The sequence below is a fragment of the Sus scrofa genome, chromosome 3 (assembly GCF_054392235.1).
Source record: "Sus scrofa isolate SSC_HxYL_T2T_F1_AM1 chromosome 3, Sscrofa_HxYL_maternal_Yorkshire_Landrace_v2.0, whole genome shotgun sequence".
Taxonomy (NCBI): Eukaryota; Metazoa; Chordata; class Mammalia; order Artiodactyla; family Suidae; genus Sus; species Sus scrofa.
The window spans coordinates 143,663,682-143,684,192 of record NC_139385.1 but is presented as its reverse complement, the minus strand read 5'-3'; the positions used below and the strand labels follow the sequence as shown (position 1 = coordinate 143,684,192).

General features: G+C 63.0%; 1 protein-coding gene across 8 annotated transcripts in view; it reads right to left on the bottom strand.

Moving 5' to 3' along the window:
- Positions 1-1,882: 1,882 nt before the first annotated feature.
- EIPR1 (EARP complex and GARP complex interacting protein 1) overlaps positions 1,883-20,511 on the bottom strand; it is an 83,822-nt gene continuing 65,193 nt past the window's right edge. For 4 of the 8 annotated variants that reach the window (XM_021085730.2, XM_005662769.4, XM_021085731.2 and 1 more), the window contains 4 exons: positions 15,297-15,433; positions 13,250-13,417; positions 12,070-12,237; positions 11,113-11,478 (listed from right to left, as the gene is read on the bottom strand). In XM_021085730.2, coding sequence (XP_020941389.1) covers positions 11,304-11,478; positions 12,070-12,237; positions 13,250-13,417; positions 15,297-15,433 — 648 coding nt within the window. In that variant the 3' untranslated portion in view covers positions 11,113-11,303. 8 annotated transcript variants of the gene reach the window in all.

Sequence of the window (20,511 nt, the reverse complement as noted above, 5' to 3'; positions counted from 1 at the left end):
GAAGCAATTTCAGACACAAAAGTCGGAGGATCCATCATTATCATATATTCGGTTCTATTTTTCTTTTTCACGCTATGAAAAATCATGTCTGAATCTCCTAAACCCATCAGGGCTGCATCAAAGAGTGGCTGGGCCATCAGCTTGACAGTTCAGGATAAACCAGCAGCTGAGCGGGAACCGCTCCTCTGAGCGCCCACTCCAGGCCAGAGAGGGGGCTAAGCACCCAGCTTCTCACCCGGCTTCAAAACCAGCCAAAGCAGGCCCTCCGGGGGCGGGCATGAGGCTGAGGCTCCTGCAAGGACTGTCCCTACCCCAGGCCCCTGGCCCTGGAAAGCCTTTCGGGCCGAGTGCCAGCTCCGAGGTCCACACGGGGGATGTGGGGGCGGGGAGGCTCCATTGCCATCCTGCGTGCCCGGAACCCATCTATTCCCCCGTGTCCCATGGGCGCCGCCGGGTGGACAGGTCAGCAGTAGAGGGGGGTCTCCACCTGGGAGGCAGGTCAGTCACGGCACCCGCAGCTCCAGTCCTGTGGTACCCGCCCTCCAGCTGCTCCGAGGGACCAGGGCCATCCCGGACTTCCTGGCACCTGGGGGCCTCAGCCTCAGCCTCAGGGCCAGGACTCAACCACGCCCCCGTCCCCTCTGGCCCAGGCAGCTGAGCGGCACCTGCGGCACAAACCCCTCAGTTTCCCCTCATTTAGCCCGAGTGCCTTGCGGCAGGTGTGATGGAGTGCGAGGCAATGGCCCCTCCCCACCTCAGCCCTCGGAACCGCTGTTGCCACCGCCACCCCACCCCAACGCCCCCAAATGCAAGCGCCTCCCCAAAACAAAGCCAGGAGCAGACAAGGACATGCCCCTTGCACGTGGCAGCAGGGTGAGCCGCTGCCATGAGGGGCTTCCTAGTGGTGCCCATGGGGCTGAGGGACCAGTCCTGCCCCCATCTCTCTAACATGGATGTGGATGTGGCACCTCCCCTCTCTCAATTGAGGTCAGTGACCAAGGGACAGCAGTGGCAGCTGCAGTGACATCACGGGCTGACCACTGACCCCAAGAAGAGGTCCCACAGGCAGTGCAGGGTTCTGTGGCCCTGTGAGCCCCACCACAGCCCTGTCCCCTACAGACCAGTTCCTGGGAAAGTAATGATGGCCCAAGCCAGCTGGAGGGAGGTGGCTTGTGCTCATGGCTGTCCTGGCTGCGGGTGGCTCTCAGGGCCTAGCTGGGGGATTCATTATCTGGGCAGAGAGTGCAAGTCGTCCCCCCAGTCCCCCCGCCATGTGCAGTCCAGGGTGCAGAGCCACCACTGGGGCCTGGGGCCCCGCCCTCCACAGCAGCCCCTCCGAGCCCCTCCGTGGGCGGGGGGGGCCTGGCCCTCTTCTGACAGAGCCGCAGATGCCCCATCCAGGAACAGCCCACATCCAGCCAGTGCCCACCCCAGTGCCCACCTCAGATAGGGGCTTGATTACCTGCAAAGAGTTTATGGGGGGTCGCAAGGTCAGCTTTGCATGGCAGCTCCCAGCAGGCGGGGGTGAGGGTGATGGGGAGGAGTGGGGCTCCCTTGGGTGTGGGGGAGGGGCACGGTGACCCTGGCTTCTCCTGAGAGCACCTGGGGACATCCCCTGAGGTCAGGAACGAGAGGACAGCGCAGGTCAGGGGCGCTCAGAGGAGGGGCCTGCAGGACCCAGATCAGCAGCGACCAAGAGCTGGGCACAAGTGCTCTGTGGCTCGGCCTGGACCAGCCACCCCGACCTGCAGAACCCGGCCCGGCAGAGCCCAAGACGTGTGCCTGCCGGCATCGAGAGTCTAGTTGCCTTACACCTGTTCAGCAAGGCGTCTGCCCGGCACCGGCCACAGGGGCCAAAGGAAAGGAGCTGAAAACGTCCGTCGGCAGAGGAAGCAGCAGCTTTATTTATAACCGCCGAAACGAGATGCCCTTCCGCAGGTGGACGGACACACAGTGTCTCTCCAGGCAACGGGACATTATTCATCGCTGAAAAGAAGTGAGCCATCAGACCATGAAGAGGCCCGGAGGAACCTTAAACGCACGTCACTAAGTGAAGGAAATGTCACGACAGGCCGCACGGCGTACGGCTCCAGGTGTAAGGGTCACACGTGGAAAGGGCAAAAGTCCGGAGACGGCAAAGAGAGGAGTGTGGGCCGGGGTTGAAGGGGGCTGTGTTCCCTCGACGGGAACCTCGTCCACGGTGGGCTGTGCGGCTGAAGAGGAGGGACAGCTTCCACAGGAAGAGCCGATGCCAGGGGACAATGAGTGGCCACCATCACCAGCCATACACACCGCCCACAGGCAGGGCCCAGGGGTTCTGGAAGCCTCGGTCACAGCTCGAGCCTGGCGCCAGCAGACGGCTCCCCTTCTCTGGGTGGGCTTGTGACAGTTTCAGCTACGGGACTCGACAGAAGGGTCTCTGTGACCTCGGGGTCTGGACTGCTCCCTCCTAAGGCCCTGAGGCCACCAGGCTGTGAGGAAGCCCAGCCACAGGGGGCGGGGCGGCGTGTGGGTGCCCAGCGCCCAAGGGCAGAGCCGTCTCTGCCCCAATTCCTGCCCCAGACGATCCATCAGCAGAGTCAGCTGGTGCCGGCTTACACCACTGGGTCTGCGACGACAAAGACACATCGTTACCCCTCACCAGAGTTTACAGAGGAGGAAACTGAAGCTCAGAGAGGACAGGCCGCGGCCAAGACACCGTAGCTCTCAAGGCTCCAGGCTCCGCGCAAACCTGCTTGTAAAAGAGCACGCGCCGCTCACAGGCACGCGCCCAGCCCCGCCTGCAGACCCTCCCAGCCCCGCCTGCAGACCCCGCCCAGCCCCGCCTGCAGACCCCGCCCAGCCCCGCCTGCAGACCCTCCCAGCCCCGCCTGCGGACCCTCCCAGCCCCGCCTGCAGACCCCGCCCAGCCCCGCCTGCAGACCCTCCCAGCCCCGCCTGCAGACCCCGCCCGGCCGCGCCTGCGGACCCCGCCCGGCCCCGCCTGCAGACCCCGCCCAGCCCTCCTGTAGACCTGTCGTCCTCCCGCTGTGTCTTCTCCCAAGCTGTGACTCAGCGGCTAGGTCCCCGCTCACGAGGGGTGGGACGTGGGGCGACTGTGCCGAGGTCCTCGGCGCTGCTCCTCTTCTCCAGGTGCCTAACTGGCTCTGAACACGTTTAACAACAGCCGATTACTACCAGCCTCAAAAGCACCAAAGCAGCCCCAGAGCCAGGCTCCGCGCGGGGGTCGGCCCCTCCCTCCCTGGGATCACACGTGTGGACGGACACCCCCGGGGCAGTTCCCACAACGACTGCACTGCGGGCGGGGGGGCAGGTCCAAGGCGGGCCCAGGACCCGGTTCTCACAGCGGAGAGAGCAGACGCCCATGCCAGGCTCTGCCGGGGGTGGGTGCAGGCCCACCTGGGCCAACAGGGAGGGGCTCCTGGCCGCGCCTGGTCCTCAATCGCAGGTGCCTGTGGACAGTTCACCTCCCTCCCTGCCTCAGAACCTGGAGGCCCAGGAGTGCCCGGATCCAGAGAGATGCAGACAGATGCCCCATGCACCCCGTGTGGGCTCCAGGCCTCTCTCCCCTAGGAAGAAGCCATGAGCCCCGAGTGGTCCTGGGGTGGCCAGTGGACCAGCAGCAGATGTCCCTGATGCCCTCTCCGGCAACAGAGCCCACCTGGCCTGAGTGTCCTGTGGTGTTGGAGTGCCAGGCGCTTTGGTCCCAACCCCCACTGCTGCCCAAGGGCCCCCCAGGAACCCAGAACCCGGCTTTGTGGGATGAATGCCCTGCCATGTGCTGACTGGGGGGCGGCACTGCCCTAGACCAGGAGGCAAGAGAACCGCCTGAGCTGTTCAAGCAGGTTCTGGCGCCATCCACGAGCTGCCTTATCTCCAAGTCAGGGCTCTGCTCTGAGAAACGGGCTTGGGAAGTGACGTTCCTCAGGCTTCCATTCTCTGCCCCGCCTCAAAATGTCCATCCCCCCATCCTGAGTCTGTGGATGGACTGTCCCCCCAGATTCCTGTGATGCAGCCCTAACCCCCAAGCAGGTGCCCTCCTCACCAGAGCCCCGCATCCAGCCCCCAGCGCTGGCACACAGCAATCCCACTGTGCCAGGTGCGGAGACGTCACGCGGCCCCAGCGAGCTGAGGCACCAGGGAAGGTCCACCCCTGCTGGGTGCCGATGAGAGTACACGGTCTCCCCGCCCTCTATGCCCAGACTCCCGGTGCCAACTGCCCAGCCCACCCCCCACCAGGCCTCACCAGCATCTCAAACTCACTGCCTGAAATGGAATTGCGCATCCCCCCCTGCCTCAGGCACCAACAGCCACAAATAGATTCACATCCCTTCCTGCTAAAGACACCTCCACCCTCTGAGATGGGTGAGAAACCAAGCTGGAAACCTGGAGGCAACCCTGCCCCTCCATCCCCCGCTCGCTGATGGTGTTTCCAAGGCGACACCTGCATCCTGTGGTCCAGGCTTTCTAAGCTCCTCCTGCCGCAATTCTCTCCCTGTCCTCACTGGTTCACAGGGGGCAGCGGGACAGAGCTTCTGGACCACAAGTGGCCAGCGCACGTGCCCTGCCGGCCCCTTGAGACATGCCAGGCCCAAGGACAGAAACCAAGCTGACCAGCCGGCCTCTCTGCACACCCCACCCCCCAACCCTTGGTCTGCTCTGCCCAGGCTGTGCCTTTCCTGCCTGGCCCTGTGCTCAAGGATGATGCCAGGGCCTCAGCGGACAGAACAGTCCCCCGACTCACTGGGGCATGCCCCCCGTGGGCAGAGCAAAGAGGCCAGTAAGCTCTGAGGGTCCCTCCTCCTGTGGCGCCTGGTGAAGGTGACTACAGCTGCACACAAGCCGCCCAGGGAGTCTGCTGATTTCCTCCTGCAACCTTCCTGCTGCGACGGCCAGATCACGTGAGCTCGGCCTCCCACTGCCCACTGCTTCAGCCCGGCTGCCCTCGCCCCTTCCTCCTGCTGACCTGGGGATGGGGCCCCTCGGAGCTCTCTGGGCTCGCAGGCTCGGGAGGGAGTTCATCCTGAGTGCAGACAGATCCAGGGGTGCTTTTCGGTTTCATCTGAAACCTGGATCATCGTGACTCCATTTCCTCTCCATCTACACGTCAGCGCCTACGAGGAAGCCTCACGCCTCTCCTTTGCCTGGGGCACAGGTGGCAGGCCGGCGAGCCAGGCCCCCTCTGCTCCGCGTGCGTAGCCCCCATACAGCCCTCCACCCAGCCATCCCCTCATCCCCCCACCCCTCCATCCACACATCCACTCATCTGTCTGTCCACCCACCCGTCCGTCCATCCCTCCACGTGGCGGATGGGGAAGGGGTGGCAGCAGCAGAGTCAGGAAGGTGACCTGGAGGCCTGTGCCAGTGGGGAGGGGAGCTGCCGACTGTGAAGGGGGCGTGTTCCTGGTGACTCTGGAAAACCAGGCCAGAAATCTGTGGTCATTGCGCTTTAGGATTCAGGGCTGTCAGACCCTGGAGGGCGCTGTGGTGTGTGGAAGCCTCTCCCGTGGGAGTGCGCAGGTGCTGCCTGGACGATGCTGCAGAGAGAGTGAGGCCATCCTGCAGGTGAGTGGACAAGGCCCATCTCAGGCTACATCCGCCAGGGAACAAGTTTCATTGGATGAGTTTCGGGGACTGAGGTCTGCAGCCAGCCTTCGCTTCGCCTTGACCCCTGGGGTCCCACCTGACCTGTGTGCTGGAGAAGCCCCCAGCCCTGGGCCAGAAGGCTGGCCTGGCAGGCAACCCAGCACGAATCTACGCAGAGTCTGCATGTATTCAGTCGGCACCAAACGTGTGCAAAGCAATGCTCTTGGCCCTCTCGCAGTCCCGTCATGAGCGTGGGACGGGCAGCCACTGTGACAGAGACTGGGGGGCCAGCCTCTCGGGGGGCGGGGGGGGGCTTCCAGGAGGCGGGGCCAGAGGGTGCAGAGCGAGGCCTGCAGGCTGAGGGGGTTGGAAGCGTGCGAGCTGGGCCTGAACTGCAGCCAGGCCAGTGAAGGCAGCCAGGGCACGGTGGCCCAGTGGCCAGGCTGGGCTGGAGGAGGCAGAGCCAGCCGTGCAGGGCCCAGCAGACCCCAGAGGGACCCAGAGTCTGTGCTGAGCTCTCGGGATGCTGCCCGGGGTTGGGGCGGGGGGGGTCAACCTGGGCCTCTCTCGGAGAGTCCGTGCAGACAGTGGGGTGCAGGGCGGGGAGCCATCTACACAGAGGCAGCAGAGACTTGGAGCCCGAGGGGTGTTCCAAAGGCGACCAGGAGGAACGTGCGTCCTTCCCCCCAACCCCAGCCCCGGGACAAGCCCAGCTGGTTGCTGAGGGGGTCACAGCCTGATGGGACTGAGTTCTAGGGGGAGTGGGGGGACCTGGATGCAGGGTCAACCACAACCTCTGTGCATCACCGGGGCTCCAGAGGGTGAACTTGGGGTGCAGTTGGAGGGGACCTGGAGCAAGAGGCCTTGCAATGGAAGGAGAAGGAGCGGGCAGCCCTGCAGGGCCGCAGGCTGGAGGCCCGGCCAGGCCCTGCTCTCCTCGGTCCCCTGGCAGGTGCACAGCCAGGTGGCTGACCCGCTGCCCATTCGTCCATCCTGGTCCATGTGCTTTGATCTTGTCATCCTTTTTTCTTTTTCGTTCCTTTTATTTGGTCCTTTTAGCTTCCCCCGTTTTCTGGAAATTCCACATCACACTCTGTGCTGTGTCTGCCCTCAGGCTGCAGAGGCAAGGGGAGGGGCCCCGATTATGGGCGGGGGATGCAGGGCTGCTGGCCTAGGAGCCCTGCTGCTGCGGCTGCCCAAACCTTTGCCTGCAAGTTGCTTCTTCGGTCGAGGGGACACCTGCTCTGCTAGAGCTCCCCGGGAGCTGTCCTGCCCCTCGGTGGCACCTCAACAGCCCGCCGAGCCTCTCAAAGGTGATCACCTTGTCCCCACCGCAAGCTCCTCTGCCTCCAGGTGACACAGCTTTTTCACAGGTGCTGCACTGGCTCCGGACAGACACATTCATGTGACGCGCCACCCCCCCCCGGCCCAGGCCCCACGCCCCCCAGAGCAGCTGACCCCAGGGCAGCACACACCAAAAAGGGCTGGTGGAAAAGTCAGGTCCAGGAGCACGTTGTTCTGGCTCCAGCACAGCCCTGGGGTCTCCATAGGGCCAGCAGGCAGCCGGGGCCACTAATTACTAATGACGTCCCTGCCTCGTGCAGCCGGACAGGTAGTCGGGGCACAAGCCCCTCACAGGGACACCAGTCACCTTCAGCAATGACCTTGCAGTGACGTCCCAAGGGAGCAGGCAGTGGTGCTGCCCAGCCAGACAGGGGACCCCCCCGCCTGCCTACACTCATCTCAGGCATCCAAGCTTCCGGCTGGTGTGGCCCCTCGACCATCTCACAGGCATCTCCAGTTCAACAGCCCAAACCCGGCTGCACGGCACCCTGCCCCAGGCTCCCGTCTCGGTCCTTCCTGCCTTGGCATCTCCGTCCTTCCTGCCTCGGCACCTGTGCTAGTGGCTCAGAACAAACCTTGCCCCCACCTCCCGGGTTCTCCTGGCCTCATCCTACTTCTAATCCATCAGTAAACTGGGCGTTCCACCTGCAGAACCATCCAGAAACCAACCACCTCTGGGCATCTCAGCGCCAGCCCCGCCCCCACGACCAGCACGTCTGTGTGCCCTGCCCTCTCTCACTGCTTTGCCCCCGCTTCTCCAAAGGGACACATCGAGTCATGTCCCAGGAAGCTCGGGTCCCTGACAAGACGGAGGAGGGTCTCGCCAGACACAGCCACACCCAGGTGCGACCTCTGACCCGCGCTCTCCTGTCGTTTCCGGGACAGAAGCTTGTTTTCTCACATCCCACCTCCCAGGCAGTTTTGCAGGGGCAGCAGCGACAGTGGCAGCAGCAGAGGTCTGCAGAAGCTTCACACAGGGGACGGGACGCTTGCCCCCGACTGATGGGAGGCTGTGATCCAGGAGGGGCCCCTGCTCCTTCTCCCCAGCCTCCCACCACCGGATGGCAGGTGGGGGAACAAAGATCTCAGCAAGGGCGGAGCTTGTAAAGAGCCCCATGGTTGTTCAGGAACGCCCTGGGGACAGACGGCAAGGCGGCACCAGAACAGTCCAGAAATAGCCCCGTACAAGGAGGGCCAAGTGACGATGGAGCAAAAGTCATTCCAGGTGGGAGCCACAGTCTCCAACAAATGGTGCTGGAATACTCAGGTGTCTACATGGAAAAACCACAACCCAAACGCACACCTCATTTAAGAGATAAACTAAAAAGAAATCGTGGGGGAGTTCCCGTCGTGGCGCAGTGGTTAACGAATCCGACTAGGAACCATGAGGTTGTGGGTTCGATCCCTGCCCTTGCTCAGTGGGTTAACGATCCGGCGTTGCCGTGAGCTGTGGTGTAGGTTGCAGACGCGGCTCGGATCCCGCGTTGCTGTGGCTCTGGCGTAGGCTGGTGGCTACAGCTCTGATTCAACCCCTAGCCTGGAAACCTCCATATGCCGCGGGAGCGGCCCAAGAAATAGCAACAATAACAACAACAACAACAAAAAAGACAAAAAAAAAGAAAAAAGAAAAAAGAAATCGTGGCTCCGCATGTAAACCGTGAAACTATGAAACTTTCAGAAGAAAACTCTAGAGAAAATCTCTGCGACCTCGGACGCGACCCCAGTACCTCAATCGATGAAGGAAAAACCTGGGTACGTGGGACTGCAACACAATTCAAACTTCTGCTCTGCAGGGACGTCATCGTTAGGACGAGAGAAAGAGAAGAGAAAACCTGGGAGGCAATATTCGCCAATCACACCGCTGACCAGGACTTGTACCCAAGACACATAAAGAACTCTCTAAATGTCTCGGGACTAAACGGATAATTAACAATTGATGTAACTTAAAAAACAAACAACCAGGACGCGTGGCTGATGCTCAGTACGTTGAAAGTTGTCCCATGTCACTGCATAGAGGGGCGCGTTAACACCCCGCACGCCCAGCCGCCGGCAGAGAAACCGGAGCGCCTGCCGCCCGCCTGTGGGAACAAAAGCCACGGCAGCCCCTCGGAAAAGCAGTTTCCCGCGTGGGACCCGGCGGCCACACCTGCGAGCACCGACCCTGCTGCTTCTCGTAAAGGGTCACACGGTAAAGCCTGCAGGTTCTGCCGCTGCACCGAAGCACGTGAGTGGGTGGGAGGGAGGGGCCAGGGGCCAGTAAAACTTTATTGACAGAAAGAGGTGGCGGCAGAGCTGTGCGGGGTGTCTGCCAACCCTGCTGCCTAGAAAAGCAAAACCTGTTACACAAACGCCTACACACGAAGACTTACAGCAGCTCTGGGCACGATCACCCCAAAGTGGAAACCACACAGGCAGCCTTTGCAGGTGCACAGATAAGCTACCGGTGGTGGATCCTCCCAAGGGAACCCTAACAACATACGAGCAAAGGGACGAGCAGTGACACACAGCGGGGGCAGCGCATGGCGCTCCACAGCAGCGGGAAGACGCCCACGGCAGGTGGCACGCTGGTGGTGCCCTCTGCAGGGCATCCTCAGAAAGGCACACTAGGCCGGGCAACAGGTGCAGGCTCTGGGGCGTGGGGGTAAGGGGAGGAGGGGGAGTCTGCGGGGTAGGGGGGAGGCCAGGAGGGGGCAGCGGAGGGGGCATTGTGGTCAAGAACTGGTGTGTGTGTGGAGGTGGTGCAGGTGGTGTGACTGCAGGTGCTGAGATGCATCCTGTCCGCTGACATGAATAACAGAGCACAGGCAGAAGCAGACACCCCCACTGTGAGCCCGAGCCGCTGCCCCGGCCTCGCCCAGCGGCGTCCACCACAGGCCCCACAAGGCCTCAGCCAAGCTCTCCAGCCCCACCTGCCTTCCCACGTCTTGCTGGGGCCGGCACGCACCGCCCAGCACGCCTCGCCCCAGAGCCTCTGCGCACACTGTCCCCTTGCTGGGCACCCTCCTGCAGCTTGCCCATGCGACCCGTCACCAAGCCTGGGTCTGGGCACGTGGCCGCTCCTCAGCACCTCACCCCAGCTCCCCGCAGCACCCTGGGGCTGATCTGCACTCGCCCAGGCACCCTGCTCGTGTTCGGAGAGAACAGATCCACACCCTCTGCCCGACAGGGTCTCCTGCGGTTGGCAGACCCCGCGTGAGCCCAGGCCTTTGCCGCATGCGCTGTGAAGCCGCGAGTCCACCAGGCGCTCAGCACACAGGAGGCGCCCAGCAAACACCTGCTGAACGAAGGCATTTCGTCCAAGTGACAGCGAAGTGAAGGAGGGCTTTCGCCGAGCTGTCCTGCACCCTCGCCCGCGCAGGTCTCACCTGGAAGCGGACAGAGGGCCTGAAACTCCCTGCCTGCCCTCCCCACCCCCACGGGCCTGCCTGCTCGCGGCTCACCCGTGGTCCCCACTCTGCTCCCACTAACTCTGACCCCCGAAAAGAAGAAACCAACCCCAGATGCGCCCTCTGGGCTCACCGCGCAGCTAGAAAACCTCACACAGACACTGGGGCGGGGGGCACGTGGCTTTGGCATTTAGAGCTAGTCTTTTTTTCCTTCTCTCGTGGCTGCACTCACGGCACAGGGAAGTTCCCAGGCCAACCTGAGCCACTGCAGTCAGATTCTTAACCCGCTGCACCTCATAGGGAACTCCACGAGTCCATTTTGAGATCGAAGCCCATAGTGACAAAAGGACCAAGCCTGGAAGCCGATGGGGGACAGCCCTTCCCTCTGGGCACAGATGGGACACCAGGCCAGGTGAGGCCACGGCCAGAACAGACCCTGGGACCATGGGAGGACGCAAGCGCTCGAGTCCCATGCCCAGAGTTTAGGATCACCTGGGCGGGGCTGACCCGACAACAGAGAACACCAGTGGGTGAGGGCAGGGGGTCGCGTGACCCCGGGGTGCTGGGGCGCCATCGGGGTGACGGAGGACCCTGTGGGGAATGCGCTCGGGGACGGGGCCCACGGCCGGCGGGAGACCCCTGGTCACCATCAGCCCAGCGCGGGCGGGTCAGGCCGAGGACCCAGCATGAGAGGCTGACCTGCCTGCGTCCTGGGCGGGGACGGAAGGAAGAAACGCAGAGGCGGGACGGGACAGAGCCGCCAAGACCGAGCCGGAGCCGAGCAGCGGCCTGCTCCTTTTGTTTCATTTTTAATTTCAAGACACAGACGAGTCGCTACAGCTGCAACAATTAGAGTGACACGCCCGACATCCTTGAAGGAGAGGGGACAGGCAGGCAGCCGCGGGGCCAGGGCCCAGGCCGCCGGGCCCGAGCTGTCGGGTCGGCTGGCAGAGGCCCCGCCGTGACTCCCGGCCGGGCTGCCCACGGTCAGAGCAGGATGCGGTACTTCAGCGCCCTGGGCACCCTGTTGACGACGAGCCTCCCGTCGTAGCTCAGGGAGGCGAACAGCCAGGGGTCGGCCGCGGCCCACTCCACGGCGTACACGCTGTCCTCGTGCTCCTCATAGGTGGCGATGACGCTGTCCTGCGGGGGCTCCTGGCTCCTGCGAGGCACGGAGACACATGTGAGCGAGGGGGCGCCCGGCGCGGCGGGCAGGGGCCCGGTCTTCTCACTGCAGGCGTGTCTCCTTTCAAAAGCCATGTGCTCATGAGCAACACAGGCCCCCTGCCTGGTCCCGGCGCCCGGTTCTGCGTCACCAGGAGGGCTCTGCATGGGTCCCGAACCCCAGGACCCACGTGTCTCGCGGGTGCAACCCCAACGTGCAGAGGGCCCTGAGCAGATGCACCTGGCACTGGAAGACGGCGTGTGGGGAAGGGCACAGCCGGGATGGCATGCCCTGAGGCCAGACCGCAAGGTCACGGCACATGGCCTGGTGTCCTGGGGCAGTGAGGGGACCGGTCTCGACCAGTCCTCGACCCGACCCAGGACAGCGAGGAGGGACGCCCCCAGAGCCCCCACAGGTGTCACGGGGTGGACACAGCTTCCTTCTCAGAACCGAGGGCCACGCAGCCTCGTGTGGCCCTTCCCGTGTGGCCACTGGACAAGAACGTGGACGGAAGGCGCGTCAGAGCCACCCCGGGGCCGTGGCCGACCCACAGACGTGGCGCCCGCGGCTCGGCGCGCTCCCGCTTACTTCTCCTCTGGACGGCGCTCCTCCTGGTCACTCAGGTCGTCGTCGTCCACCAGGTGGCCGAAGGGCTCGGAGGAGATGGACGCCATGTTGGACAGGATGACCCTGCTGTCGCTGCTGGCCGTGAGGACGAGCTGGTCGTGCGAGTGGTTGTAGCGCACGTTCCACACCCTGGGAGGGAGGGGCGGGGGCGGCAAGGGGCGCTGGCACCGCCGACCCTCCCGACCCAACCCGACCCAACCCGACCCGGCCCGGGCATTTCCCGCAGGGGCGGGCCCGTGGCCAGGCTCCGAGCCTTTCTACGTCCCAGCCAGATGCCAGCACGCAGCCCGGGGAGGAGGCTCCCTGCTCCGTGTCCGCACAGGCCTCCCCCCGTGATCTCAGGCAAAACCACCCACGAAGTAAAAGACAGACTAGACACAACCCGGGGCCTGAGCCCACCCAGGGCCGCTCTCCGAGTCGGGTCACAAGGCCCAGCAGCTGCGGGAGCTGGGCCGCCTGCCTGGCAGGCCCTGTGGGCCCAGGGAGCAGCGGAGCGCCAGACAGCCCGCCGGGCTTGGGCTTCGCTTCTGACCGCAGCCACTTCAGCCACTTCCCAAACTGCCCCAAGTGCACGCCAGCATACAGCTTCTAAATGCATGCGAGCACCCACAAGCGTGCGTGCGCACATGCACAAGCACACACATGCACACTCGTCACACTAGGCACACTTTTCTACACCCGTCCTCTTTCACTTTCTGGCCAGGAGGGCCCAGTGTGCAGCATCTACGTGAACACACGCTCCAGGGAGAACGGCCGGTCTCGGGCTCGGCCAGTCCACACGCACAGCCACGCCTCCTTCCCACGGACAGCGGCACAGCGCCCCCGCCCGGCTGGCACGGGGCTGACCTAACCGTCCCCTACGTTGGGCACCGGGCGGTCCCCAGCCCTGCACCGCAGACAGTGCCACGTGAGCGTCTGTGCAGGGAACCAGCGCTGTTTCCAGAGGAAACAGAATCTACTGTTTTTCTTCTTTTCCTATGTTTACAGATCATAAACATTCAGATATGGAATCAGCGTTCCTTTGGAAAAATAGAACTGGGCTGATTGACTGATTCGCAGCAGCACAAACTGAGCAGGTTTGACGGTAAAGCAATTAGCGAGACGCATTGCCTGAGCCTCCCCCAAGCGGCGGCGAGCGCACCAGTGCGAGTGCTCCTCCAGGGTCCTCACGGGCTCCGTGACCTTGCGGGTGTCCCAGAACTTCACCCTGCAGTCGTCCCCGCAGCTGGCCAGGCAGTACTGCTTGTTGGGGTTGAAGTCCAGGTCCCGTACCAGCTGGCCGTGCGCATTCTCGATGCAGTAGATCTGGCTGCAGGGGAGCGCGGGTGAGAGGCGGCCCCACACCCACACCCACCTTCCCCCAGACCCCGGCCGGTGCGGGGTCCTGGCGGGGTCCTGGCGGGCGCTCCCGCTCGCCAGCAGCTGGGGAAGGAGGGAGCCGGCGGCTCTCAGAGGCAGGGCCGGTACCCTGAGAGTGAGAGCAAGCAGATGGCTCTTTAGGGGGCACTGTGCACGTACATGTGCAGGCACACACACGTGTACACACATGCACAAGCACGCACGCACCTGCAGACACAGGAGCATGGGACACCCGTGCACGCGCACACACGCACGGACCTAACTGAAGCACCGACTGCCACACCCAGGCTGCTCCTCACAGGGTGTGGAATCAGAATGAATACTCCATCCTCCCGGGACCTCTGCAGACATGACCTGCCCAAACCAGAGGTCAGGTCCTCTGGAGGCAGAACAAGAGGCCTACATCCCCCCTCCGAGGGCCCCCAGGCCGGCCGCTCAGCCGCCTCCAGTGGGTGTGACCTAACCTCTCCCAGTCTGCGCCCCTCTGCGCTCTGCTGGCTCCTGGGGAGGGGGGCCCTGCTCCCGCACTCACCCCCCATGCAGGACTTCGGCCTCCAGGCTCCCTGCGCTCCAGGCCACAGGGCCCCAGCCCTTTCATCTTTTCTCTGGCGATGGGTTTTCCGGCCCAAAACCACTTTTAAATCTTGATCCGGTTTTTACATCCCACACCTTCCCAATATCCTATAGTTTTTCCTAAAATAAGACCGCCAAATCTAAGATCTCCCGAGTGAAACAGGGAAGTGGATAAAAGCAGGCCTGGCAAGGTCACAGGCAGCTGGGGGAGGCCCGAGCAGCGGACTGACAGGATTTACTGCAGGCTCTGGGGGCAGCATTTGAATACAAAAGCACAGAATGTTCCAGAAGAGGCACTGAAAGCAGCCGGCAGAATAAAAGCCCGGGCTGTCTGCAGAAGAGAAACGGTGCCAGGGGAAGGGTCGGGCGCTGGCTGCCCCTCAGCCCAGGGACAGGGCGGGGGGTGTGCGGGGCGCCTGCCTGGGTCTGCGGTCTGCGATGCCCGTCTCCGAGGTTCTGTCTGGACACTGCGGCCTTCCCATCCTTCAGAAACAACGGGAGCGGAAGGACACAGAAGGACCACAGGCCCCGGAGCGAGGACCCCTGTCCTCATGCTCGTCTGAGACCGCAGCGTCCAGCCTCTGGCAGCAAGACCCCGCAACCCCTCCAGACACGCGCCGACTATCTGACCCCCACCTGCGCCTTCTGCTGGGCCGCGGACCTCGATTTAAAGCTGTGTGCCTCCCCTCGAAGGCAACACGAGTTCCTTCCCGACACCCGTCCCTGCAGCTTAGTGATAAATGACGGTGCGCTGAGGGGACAAACGGTATCTTACACAGGATTGCAGGGCTCCCGTTGCCATGACAACCGTGCGCACACCGTCACTCCTTTGCTGTCAACGCCACGCCTGCCACGGAGAGGCTGCGCTTCCGTTAAAGCGCTGGCTGCTGTGTGTAATGACCTCAGTGACAAGCTATGATCACCCCGAGGGGGGGGGCGTCCACGAGGCACAGAGATGGTCACAGACAGCGCCACACGCTCGGCCAGGGGACGGCAGCCCTCACCTTGCGGTCCCCGCCACGGAGACCCAGAGCCCCCGGTCGCCAACCCTGCCTGAGCTGCTACAGGAGCCTGACCTTAGTTTCCAGCGCAGACAGGCACCCACGGGCACAAGGCCACCAAGGAGGTGCATGTGCACTCGAGCTGGCGTGGAGAAAGGTGAGGGCAGCGCCCCACAAAAACGAGACGAGCACACGGGCCACGGGGCTCAAAGCCAGGCGCTCGCGATGGGGCGGGGGTCGAGGTGCCTCACTGACCTCATGGTCCGCGTGTCCCACCCCCGGACGGCCGTGTCGTTCGCTGTGGCCACCTGGGTGCAGCTGTGATGCGGGCTCCACCGTCCCGTCGTGAACTTCAGCTGTCCCTTCCCTTCCAGGGACGCCGAGCTGGCCAGCTGCGAATTCAGCAAAGTTTCCAGAAGAAGAAGAAAAGAAAAGTGATTTGAACTCAGTTCAGAAAGTTGGACAGAGCATCCTGCACAGGACAGCATCGCAGAAAATCACCGAAAATAACGACGAGGTGCTGTCTTTGTTTCCTTCCCTTAAGAGGCAAGAACGTTTGAACCTTATTTGGAAAAAACTATAAAATTGAACGCTGCAAAAAATAGAAGGCATATTAATAGCCCCTCTTATTAAACAGGACATGCCAGCATGTGATTAGTCTGCTCAAACGTGAGGCGACGACACGCAGCAAGCCGACACCTGCTTCCCCGAGGACAACGGGGCGGCCACCGAGGGCCCACGGAGAAGGGCAGACCCTGAGGGCCCCTACTCCCCGTCCCCCGGGCTAACCAACCTTAGCAGTATCGGAAGAGGCCTCCAGACCCACGGGCAGTCCCCGAGGACAAGCCCCGCAGAGCCCCAGGCTGAGGGACCCCTGCCACCTGGGACTTTAGGAACAAGGCCTGTCACGCCAGCGAGGCCGTCAGCTGCCCAGAGGCTGGGCCTCTCTCCACTGGGTGCCGTCTGAAGGCAGGAGGGCTCCGGTCACTCACGCCACTTCGCCCTGAGCATCGGCCTCGCTCTGCAGACCCTGAGAGACCGGGGGCCGGCCGCCCGAGGCCTAGGGGTCCCAGACGGGGAGCCTCCTCAGTCCCACCCCCGCCCTCGGCGCTTCATCGGGATGAAGTTCGAGCACAAGGCAGGGGCCCGGGTTCAGCCCGGCTGCGCTGACTCAGCAGAGACGGGAAGCCTGGCCTTGGCCGCCGGGCAGATGCATCTCCAGGGAGCTCCTCGAAGCCAGAGAGCGGCACCTGCCTGGCGTGGAGGGTGCCTGGCGGCAGGGGCACGGCTGGAGCTGGAACCTAGGCCAGCGCTGCAGCGGCGACAAGGGCCAGAGGCAGGGGATGGTCACAAAGGGCAGAGCAGCTGCAGGAGAGAAACGGGGGCTGCCAGCGAGCAGAACACATGCAGCCGGGACCCGGGGGTGAACCAGCCTGAACCACGCGGCGGATGGGCCCCCCGGCCCAAACCACACCTGCCCCTCGCCTCACCTGCCCTGCTCCTCCGGCTCCAGACCAGGGTCCTCACGGGCACCCACAGCGCCGCATCTGACACCCACCCCACGAGTGGGCTCCACGGAGGACCCCACCGACCCACAGACTTCCCCCCAAATTCCTGGAGGAAGTGGAGACCAGCTCAGCGGGTGGGGAGCCCACGGGGAGGGGTGGGGAGGGGTCAGTGAGGGCCAAGGGGTCGGGCAGCAGGGGGCCCTGCTCTTGGCTCCATGTCTCTCACGTCAGCGGAGCAGCACTGGAAAGTCAGCCCCGGAGCAGGGCCGGGAGCACTTCCCATCGCATGGGGGACACAGAGCCTGGACCAGCCACCGGGAGAAGCCCGGCCCCTGCAGGACACAGAGGGGACTGTGCAGAGCGGCTCCGCAAAGCCACGGAGGGGAAGGGGACCCTGAGAGCCGGTGCAGGCGGAGGTCATCCCAGCTGTGCCTGTGCCCAGGACCCCAGTCCCTGAAAGGGGCCTGAAGCACGACCACCAGACCCACAGCAAGAGCGCACCGGCCTTCGGCTTCTCCACCTCCACACCAACAGCAGCTACGAGTTTAGAGTATCTCCTTTAGGAGAAAAAATCGGTCAAACCAAGAGTACAGGCTAGTTTTCCAACGACTCGGTAAGTAAGACCAGCAGAAACACAAAAGGGTTGAGTGTAGCAGCCACAGAAGAGAGAGAGCCTGCCCTTGGCACCAGCATGGAGAGCGGGACGGCATTGCTCAGTGAGCTCGGCCAGAGAAAGGCGAGGCCTGCAGGGCATCCTCGCACACGGACTCTAAGCCACAACAACCCGGTGACTGTAACAAACACACAGGCTCACAGATGTGCAGGAAAAACCAGTGGTTCCCAGCGCGGGGGGCGGGGGGGGGCACGAGGGGGGAGGGGTTAAGAGGCACAAACTACTCGGTAGAAAATAAGCTACGAGGAGATACTGTGCAGCGCAGGGCAGGTGGCTACTGCTGCACAGTGACTGCACCTGGAATGCAGTGGTTAAAACTTGAGACTCACTGTACTGTACCCCGTGACCTACCGAACATCACTGTGCGGCTTTTTTAAAAAGGGTTGAGTATGTTTCCTAACTAATGGACACTCCGTGTTTTAATTAATTTTCTCTCAAACAAGGGTTTCTTTATCAAACTCTTCAGCCAGATAAAAGCATGAGATCCCATCATCAGAAAACAGGCGCCGTAAGCTAACGGAGCGATGCTCCTGAAGAGGCTGCTGGGGACACACCCCAGGGAAAGGGCCGCGACTGAGCGCAGGGCTCCCAGGCCAAGTCCTTGACAAACGGCACGTCAGCAAAGCTCCGGGCACTTTCCCTGCTCTGATGCCAACAGGCCCGGACAGGTTCATCAGCAGAAGCATCAGGCACCGCCTGCTCCCAGAACCCACAGTGCCAGGAACCCAGGCCCTGGATCCTACGGGTCCTGCCACAAGCAAGTCCGTGAGCTCGGGAGCAGACCCTCCTGCGAGCCCTCAGATGAGACCCCAGCCCTGCTGCCTCCCGGTTCCTGATTCCCCGCGAGACCAGGACAGCAAACGTGCACCGTGGGAAGCACTAACCCGGTGTCGGTTGTTTGGGAGCCCGGGGACACCCCGCATGAGCTTGGCCGACCAGAGAGGGTAGCTGCCTGGCCCCGGGTCACACTGTGCAGAATGGACCGCCTCCTGCTTTGGCCCCACTGCCCCCTCTAACGCACGAACCTCCAGGGCAACGCGACACCTGGCCCGCAGGTGCAGAGACGTCTGCAAGGAAGATTTAAGGAAAACCGGAAAGGGAGCCCACCATCAGTGGGTAAGGGTCCCTCGGAGCCGCCTGCAGGCGCAGTGTGAGGCCAATCCGTCACTTCCCTGGGCTTCCTGGGGACACGGAGATGGGACTCAGCACGGACACCAGAGGGTGCGGCGCCCAGCTCATCTCATCTCTGGCTCCCGAGGGAAAGGTCCAGTGCGTCCCATCCAGAAGCACGGACTGAAGGCCCCCAAGGCCCTGAGGAGGCGCCCAGAGAGGGACAAGAACGAGGGGGAGCCGTGCCACCTCAGGCTCTGGTCACCAGCCACATCTAAGGAGAGTCTCCAGAGACAGAAGCTGCTCCCTGCCACCGAGACCCCCAGCTGCCAGGGCACCAGGTCTTAGGAGGGGGCAGGACGAGAGGATGCAGGGCTGAGCACGTGCTGCTCGGCACGGAGGATGGAGGATGAGGCAGGACGGGCGAGGACGGAGAGGGCCAGCTTCCCCTTCTGGAGGCAGAGCCCAGCAGCGCCACGGCTGTCTGAGTGGGAGAGGCATGACACATCCAAGCAGGCCAGTCCACCTGTGTCCACGGGCCCCTGAGCTGCCAGGAGACAGAAGCCCGTCACACAATAGCCGTGACACCACCTGAGCCCCTCCTCCCATCAGATGCAGCCCCGTCTCTGCCCCGGAAGCCTTTCCCACCCCCAGGACTGAGAGACGGCAGAGCCGAGCCTAACATGTGATGCCCAGACATGGGGTCATGCCTAAAAGGGGGACAGAGGGACTTCCAGGAAAGGCTTTCCTTACAAACCAAGGGCGATGCAGGGAGGAAACCTGCAGCCTCCTTGTGGATGTTGTGGGACTCTGGATGTGATGGCTGGAACCACTGCAGCTGCCTTACAGTCACAACTGGGGACAGCAGTGACATCGGGCATGCAGAGCAGAGACATGCAAAGCGGCTGGATGCCACTGAGACACTGGACTAACCAACCCTGCAGTGGCTTTATTCCCACGTTTCTCGTTAGGACAGATCAGAAAAGCCCCGCGTTATCTGAGTCACTTCCCACATCCTGCAGCCAAAAGCATCCTAACCGACCCACCATGGTGCCAGTTGAGGCAACACCATCAGGCTCCCACGGGTGGGCCTGCCCCTGCCCCACGGGCTGGGAACCCCAGCCAGCTCTGCAGGACCCCTGAGCGGGCTCCCTGCCCTGCCTCCTGGTGAGCGGCCTGACAAGTCCCTCCGTCTCTCCGGGGCCTGGCTTCCTCTCCCGTGTCTTCCTTGCAAGACAGAGACGCTAAAGAACCAACCAGGTTACGAGGGTTAAAATGAGACAAGACCCCGAAAAGGCCTGGACCGTGCCGAGGACTCTGATCTGCCCTCGGGGCCACGGCGGAAGGGCCGGGTCACAGTGGAAGGGGTAGGGCGCGGTCTACGGGGTGCGGGGGGGCCCTCAGAACTGACAGGGTGGAGCGGGAAAGGGGCTAGCAGGAGCCCCCCACCCCCAGCCCACGGGACGTGGAAGAAATGCTCCTTCCGCCCGCTGCTGCCAGCGTCACGGGCAGGCCGGCCCCCTCCCCTGTGTGGGGCCCACAGCAGGGCCACAGACCCAGCAGCGCTGGCAGCTCCCACACCCTGTCAAGACGGAGGAAGAGCTGGCAAGGGAAGGTTTTGGGGGCAGCCTCCTGGAAACCAGAGTCCCCTGTGCTTAGAAAGTGCACAGGAGGCCTGAAGCGCCAGCGGAGGTGAGGGACTTGGGGTTGGCTTCAGTTTAGCTTTAGTTCTTTCAGACAGAACGAAAGGGGTTTGCCCCTTGGCTTCACCGAAACCCAACCTCTCCACGTGGAGAAAAGGACACGTCCAATGCCCACAAACGCAGGTCTGATCTCAGCTCCAGACTCAACTCAGGAAAGGCCGTGAGGGCAGATTTAAAGTCTCTGACCAAGACAGATGAGAGCTGGACAAGTATTTCCGTCCCGCCGCCAAGATGCAGGCGATGCATGGAGAAGGGGTCTCTGGAGAGGGAAGATCTTGTGAATAATGAAGGCTCAGGAGTTCCCGTCGTGGCGCAGTGGTGAACGAATGCGACCAGGAACCGTGAGGTTGTGGGTTCAATCCCTGGCCTCGCTCAGTGGGTTAAGGATCCGGCGTTGCCGTGAGCTGTGGCGTAGTTTGCAGATGCGGCTCGGATCCCCCGTTGCTGTGGCTCTGGTGTAGGCCGGCGGCTACAGA